At 31.2% G+C, this 7,531-nt stretch overlaps 1 protein-coding gene across 1 annotated transcript in view; it reads right to left on the bottom strand.

Annotated features, from left to right (window-relative positions):
* Positions 1-3,350: 3,350 nt before the first annotated feature.
* Positions 3,351-7,531, bottom strand: part of EEA1 (early endosome antigen 1) — a 133,498-nt gene continuing 129,317 nt past the window's right edge. Inside the window, exons 22-26 of the mRNA XM_012663994.1 lie at positions 6,846-7,031; positions 5,672-5,910; positions 5,293-5,413; positions 4,593-4,691; positions 3,351-3,887 (exon numbers count right to left, since the gene is read on the bottom strand). Of these exons, the coding sequence (XP_012519448.1) occupies positions 3,765-3,887; positions 4,593-4,691; positions 5,293-5,413; positions 5,672-5,910; positions 6,846-7,031 (768 nt within the window). The 3' untranslated portion in view covers positions 3,351-3,764. The remainder of the gene's footprint in view (positions 3,888-4,592; positions 4,692-5,292; positions 5,414-5,671; positions 5,911-6,845; positions 7,032-7,531) is intronic.

The following is a 7,531-nucleotide window of genomic DNA, read 5'->3' as shown; positions in this document are numbered from 1 at the left end:
ATATATTTTTATATTTCTTTTTACTTTTGTTACTTCTTCACAATATTGAATGGAATGAAAAGGGAATGTCTACAGCAAAATGGCATTAACAGTTTCTCCTGAGATCAGGAACTTAATTACTAAGTTGAATACCATTAAAACAACCACTGTCGATATCCAAGTGCAAAGTGCTAATACACTGTAAATAAATTAATGCAAAATAGTTAATGTCTTGTTCTCTCTTTTGTTAAACAGGCAAAATAATTTATAGTCACAGAATACATTTACTAGAAAGAAATTTTTTTAATATCATCTTTAACATATTAAAAAAAACAAAAGCAACAATTCAATAAGGATCCTTCCATCGTTCTTTACACAGATTTAAATGCTGTCGTGTAATTTATCAGTTACATTTGTAATTAGTAACCTTCCAATCACTGAGTTTAGAGATTACAGTATTTATTTACTGGGCTAAACTCTCTCACAAAATAAGGCACAACTACATGATCACAAGTAGTAAACACAATACAAATAATGAAACTAAAAACTAAAAGAGAAAATATCCATGCAAAAGTATCTACAAAAGCTATGATTCAGTTCAAGGAAGTACAGAATGTCATATACATAACTGGGTCATGTTACAATAAATTCATTACTTCTACACAGAAAGAATTTAGAGACTCCTGATTCTATTTTATACAATTTACATAAATTTAGTAAGTTTATGCACAATATTCACATCTGCAACAATAACAAATTGATCATTAAAATTCAGGCAAAGGGCAATTAAGACAGGATAATGTGTGGCACATTATAATTATAGAACACCATTCATCAAGCTCATGTCTAGGAATACTAAATTGATGGCACATTAAATCTTATGGATCAGAACATCCATGGTTTATAGCCAAAGTGCATTTTTTAAAAAAAAACTGCTATAGTCAAATAGGTCATGAATATCAAAACATATGATCATAATTTGCTCTCCACTTAAAAGCTAAACATTTTTATTTAAATGCAAGGTTAAAAAAAAAGTGGCTTTAAAGTTCTTAAAACTATATAAAATAATCATAAAGATTTTTTAAGAGAGATGGGAAAATAACAAATTTGGCAGTTACTATTTAACATTACTGTGAGGAAACTATTAAACTAGCTAATTCCACATTAAGAGGTAGTTCAACAAAATGTCATTTGTATACTGCATTGAGGTTTTTGTGTTTGTTTCCCTCCTTCTTTTTCTTAAAAATGAACAAATCCTATACCAGCAGCTTTGTCTTCTATTAAAAAAAAATTCTATAGGTACGGCATATTGTACACTAAACCAGCAAGACTTGATTTTAACTCACATTTCTATACTGGGGTTTGGAATTTACCAACACATGATGCCAATATGTTTTGCATTAAAGCCAAGAGCTGGGGCTCTCTACATGCCAGCTCTAACTCACCCACAAGATAACAGTACCAGCAAACATCTAAAATGGATAGCCAATAAAGACTCAGAAGAGGACATTTTAATTAAAAGGAAAAAACACACTTTAATTTTGCTTCCAAAATACATTAAATTGGTAAGAGTTAATAGCAAAAATGTTAGGTTTCGTTTATATTATCAGTTTACTAGGCTATGGTAGGTAAATTATTTGGGTCTTATGAAATGAAATTAGTTAGATAAAAATGAGAAAATCACTCAGTCACACATGGTTGTATTTGTTTTCAGGGGAAGGAGGGGGCAGGAAGAAGGCCTGCAGTGCATCCAACCAGGAGATGAAGTGAACAAATATTCTAATCCAGAATTCTCATGACATTTTATTATCTTAAAAAAAATAAACTGTGGTTCTGTGAATATCTGTGTTTTTCCAGCACATGTATTAAGTTATTTATATGTAAAAGTAGAGAATTAAGACTATTTGGATTTATAGGTATATAAAAATGCATAAATAGCTCAGTTTATATTATCCAACATTATTTTTCATAAAGAGACATTGTATTTCTTCATTACATATGCTCACGGATATATGTTTATCCAAGTCCTGGGACTTAATCAGTTCTCTTAATAGCTACTGACATCAGGGTTTACTTAAATGTTTTTTAAAAATAATTAAATGAATATCTGGCAATCTCTTTCAGTTTATATACATTGTAGGTATGGCATAAACATGATAATTTCATTTCAACATATTTGAAAGCAAATGTATATTATATACTATTTATTATAAATGAAATATTAACTCATTCTTCTCTATTATTAAATGATTACAACGAATGAATGTATAACTTTACATTTCTTCTCTAGAAAGAGTAATAAACTAATACTAATGTCTTATCTCTTCAGATGTTTTCCAATTTTCCAAATTAATAAGACTATGTATGCTAAATTACAGTTCAATTCCATTGTTTAGCATACAAAGAGGCTAATCCTTAATTATCCTTAAGGTGCTTAGCCATTCTGTGTCAGTTTTTATTATAACTTTGGGATCCCTAAATATGTGTTTTTTTGGTGATACTCTATTCTCCAGCTGTTACTTAAAGGTAATTTTACAGCATTATTTTTGCAAAGTTAAAAGATTTCCCAGTTGATATGGAACTTCAAACTCAGAACCATTTCAAATTTGTCAGTTTGACAACTTTTTAAAATTCTTCCCTATTAGATAAGAAGAAAATATAAAGTAAAATATTTAATGTCTTCTTACCATTTTGTATTTTCTTTTCACAGATAAGACTACAGTAATATTAGTTACTAGCTTTACAATGCAAAATTATAAAACAGTTACAGTGAAGTTGAGCTATGCTTGGGAAGGTCAAACCAAATAAAGGTAAAAAGCAGATCCATTAAAAAGCAAACTCAGATTCTTGAAGGTGCTGGAGAGACAACATAACTTAAGGGTATGACATGAAAGCTAATCTCAGAAGACTTCCCAGTTACAAGAAACCAAGAATAGGAACATTACACAAGTTCTATTATTCATCCTCCAACTGAGGGTGAGGGTGGGAAGCTTTGTAAGATTCTTAATGGACAATATGTAGGAGTTTAAAAAGGAGATAGAAAAAGATAAAAAGAAAAAGAAAAATTAACTCTAATCTTTAAAATATAACCTCAATATAACCATAAGTTAAGCAAATTGATTTTACAGAGGTTTTCATAAAAATCTACCCAAAAGAATTTAATCAATATTGTTAAAATAAAAAAACATTTTTGAATTCATGGTTAATACATATTTTAAGATAAACTATATTTAGAACACCCAAGTATTAAATTTATAACATAACAATGAAAGTGAGCTATGGACCTATATTTAAGAGAAAATGGTAGTCAGAAAGTGTTATAGTTCTGTGCATGACTTCACAAAGAGAATAATATAATTAATGTGTTATTGTGCAACAAAAAACAGCAACAAGTGATAACATCATCCATGTACATTTTTGTACATTAAATTTAGGAGAAAGAAGTAAGCTATGGAATTGTATTCTTCATTTGCAAACAATGAAATTATATTTAAAAAAATACATTGCTATTTTCTGTCCAAAGTTTATTTACATTTCATTGGCTAATTCTAAACTTGGCATGAAAGCTATTCCAGGGGCCAAATGGAAGAAAGTAATGAAAGATGAGCCCAAGTCTCACAAAAATAGAAGAGTTTTACTTGATAACATTCCAAAATATACGAATTCTAATTTGGTCTAGTATTGCAACCAGTGTCCAAATCAAATAGCAGTCCAAGACCTCTATTAAGTACATTTATTAAAAATCTAATGTTAGTGTAATATTACTCTGAAGTTGCGATAGCCCATTATCCTTGCAAGTCATTGAAACACGCATCACAGACACGAACAGGCTTCTTGGAGGAAGGAGTTAAGGCATTTTTGGCTGAACACTCAGCACAGAAGATATTTCCACACTGTCGGCAGTGATGCTGTAAATGACAAAAATTAAACAATTTCAAGCATAAAAACTATACCAAAAGCATTACAAAACTACATGAATATCACAAACTATACTGAGAAGGAATATTACTTTTTGAGTGATTAGTGTATTACTTAATGATATAATATTTCAATATATTAATTTAATCCCTTTGTTAAATTGAATGTTTCCTATTTATCCAATACTATGTTAAACATTTTACATGGAATTTATCACTGAATTCTCAAAAGAGCCTTAGGAGGCATTTAAAAAGTGCTAAGAAAGTACTCCTACCTATTAAATGAAAACCTATTCTTATCCGTCAAATGCTTCAGGCATAATGTCTTCAATAGGAATATAAACTTGAGTCAAAGCATGATGGTATGATTTAAACTGTGTTTTTTTAATCTCTCTGCTTTTCCTTCCTTTAAAAGAACCCAATGATGACTGAAGCATATGAGGTGAATACTGGCACAGTGGCTTAGAAAGAGAGTAACTCAGTAGGAAGGCAAAGACTGAATTTAAAATTCAAACACTTGTTAACCAGAAACTAGATTATATGAAGTTTAATTATGCTATGGAGTCGTAAATTAAAGTTTACCAATAAATGGAAAATTTTTAAAAATCTATCAAAGGCAAGACGATTCTGATGGCTATAATATTGTCACTCAGAAATGAAATCCAGAACTATAGCTATATGAACAAAATCATTTACCCGTCTCACTGTTACAGAAAAGCCTTTCCCACAGGCCATACAGTTTTGTACTTCATTGTCTTCAGCCCATTTTCTATTCAACGCTTGTGTATGTTTGATCTATTTAAAAAAAAAAAAGTTTTAATACATTATAATATTCAACATTTTAAAGATTGATGGATTATTTCTAATTAGGTGCCAGAGTGGTATAAAAATTGGACTATATGCCCAGGGTATAAAATCTTAAAAATCAGAAATACTTTGATCAACTTCTATTGTCAAAAGTAGACATATTCATAAATCTAAATGACAAAATAAAGTAAATCGAATCTTATTCCTAAAACGCACTTCTAACATTTGGTGATTTCCCATCCATTCTAACCCTACTGATCAATTTTTCCTCAGGACTCTGAGGACATATTTGGATCACATCTTTAACACATACTGACTCATACGTTCTTTGGTATTCTTGAGTTTTGCAATCCTTTCCCTGTACTGACAAGTCATGAATGACACGGTGCTCTAACTAATCTCTGAGGTCTCTGAAAGTTCTTTATCTTTTATATTTAATTACCCATAAAACCTACACTACTGCTACACAGTATCTATTTGAAAGTATTTATAAAACATATGAGATTTTTTTTTAAAAGTTGAAAATATGCTTTTCACTAACAGGTCAATTCTAGACTAAGAAACTGACTTATGTCACCAGGTGACTTACCTGAAGGGACTGATTTTCTCTGCCTAGCTCCTGTACCGCTGCAGTTGTGTTATCCAGCTTTCTTTGTAATTCTAGTACTTTGGTTTGAAGCTTTTCTATTTCACCTTCTCCCTTAAGACATCTGGAATAGATTGCAAAGAGATAATTTTTTAAAGACCCTTCTAGAATATAGATAAACCTCTACTTTAGCAATCTTAAATATACTACATTAATTTCAACTATCTGATTATCTCAAAGGTTAATTTCTAAATGGCTACTTAAATATCTGCAGGGGTTTATGCACTTTTCTCAAGATTCTTCTATTTTTAAAAATATGGAATAAGATAATCTTTCTATCACTTAAAATGGAAATAAACTAATTTTATTAGACATCAATCACCTTTCTAGTAGTGCTCTCCTTTCGTCTTGATTATTCTGAACCGTTGCTTCTAACACCGCAATTTCACCCCGTAAGTCATCCGTTTGTTTCTCGAGCTCACTAACCCTCCGTTGACTAGATTGCCACTCCTTCTTCACGGTGCCTAAATTTTCATTTAATGCTGTAACCTGCATGGTAAGTTTGGCCTCATTTTCTTCATGCTTCTTCATTCCTACTTCTTTTTCTTTTATTTCAGAATGCTGAAAAAAGGAAAAATGCAGGAGGGGAAAACCTATTACAAAAGTAATACAAAATAAAGTGATTTATTTAATTGAAAATATTGGCAATATAAGTACTATTGCTTCTTCAGGAAAAGAGGCAGGACACTGTATTCATTACGCACTAACAAAACTGATTCCATAAACACCTGCATAATATGAACTGGCTCAAAGGCCATAATGCTGAAATGATAGGTAGCAAGCCTCTTATAAGATCAGGCTACAGTGAATGACTTTAGGTTTTTCTTTTTCAATCAGAGCAGGGAAAACACACATGGTTAAGCATAGCAAGGAGCCCTAGACACAAAGCTGGTATTTCCTTATGTCTCCCAATTCCACTAGTATCCTATTTTCTATCAACCTTCCACAAAACAATAGAAAAACTTCAAATCACTGTTTCTTGAAATTGCAACTCTTCAGCTAAAACATGTAGTGGTCAAGTTATCTGGGGATATTTGGACTTAATTCAATAGAGGAAAGCCAGATGCTTCCCATTTGGCATACGCAACTTAGGGAAGGAAAAGCAGACACTGGTCATCACAATTCCAAACTGCAGTTTCCGTTCCCCCTTATCAACACTCACTTTGACCAAACAAATGAGTTTAACATAACTGGCACTCACATCATTTACCTCAATCTACATAGTTGTGGGTTTATTTCTTTCCGGCACTAAAAAATGGTTTTTGAAAATTATATTTCAATTGGATTTTCATTTATATAAGCCAAAATATGACTACATAGGAAAATATTTCCAATCAGATGTCAACTATTTAAACAAATTAGATGTCCTTTCTTAACCAGAAACTAAAATGTTAGGCAAGCATTTCAATCATAACTTCTAAGTAGAAAAAAATCCTCTCACTGGATTGATTTAAATCTCCATTACAAAACACACTTCCCACTATTGACTTACTGACCAGTTTAGCTTCTTTCTCCATAAATTCTTTCTTCAGCTCATCTTCTTCCTTTTTCACCTGCTCTTTTAGCATCTGCTGGTTTCTCTTCTCCTGTTCTAGTGTTGCCTTCAGGGAATCTACTTTTCCTTGAAGTTCTAATTTCTGCTGAATCAAAAGCTGTTTGGCATCCTTAAGATTTGTTATCTCCTATTGAAAAAGTAAGGCCAAAATTAATCATCCTTAATAGTAAATATTTCAAAATGTAGCTGAAGTTTATGCAATTTATCACGACAGATGCAATGTAAGTTTTGCCCAAATTTCTTATGAGATTCTTAAAATTCACTATTTCAAACAATTGGTTAAAAAGATGCAAGATTATTCACTTCCTACTCAACAACTATTTAAATTCAGGTGGTACCTGGTATGCATATGTTTTGATTATATTATTTGGAAAAAACAAACTCTGTCCTCCACTTTCCCTGTTCTCACTTGTAACAAGCATTTATGGGTCATCGTTTAGTCATCATACGTGGTGTTAGGTTCTGGGAATATAATATAAAGATGAATTATACACATCCCTTCCTTTAAAAAACTCACATTCTAGAGGAACAGAAGGATATAATGAGATAATTAATTATAAACCAAATGGCAAGTATGTTGACGAACATAAAAGGTGTATTATTAGAGCTCTCAAGAGAGAATCTAAC

This window comes from Propithecus coquereli, unplaced genomic scaffold, assembly GCF_000956105.1.
Source record: "Propithecus coquereli isolate 6110/MARCELLA unplaced genomic scaffold, Pcoq_1.0 Scaffold85, whole genome shotgun sequence".
Taxonomy (NCBI): domain Eukaryota; kingdom Metazoa; phylum Chordata; class Mammalia; order Primates; family Indriidae; genus Propithecus; species Propithecus coquereli.
This window is presented reverse-complemented; position numbering and strand designations above follow the sequence as displayed.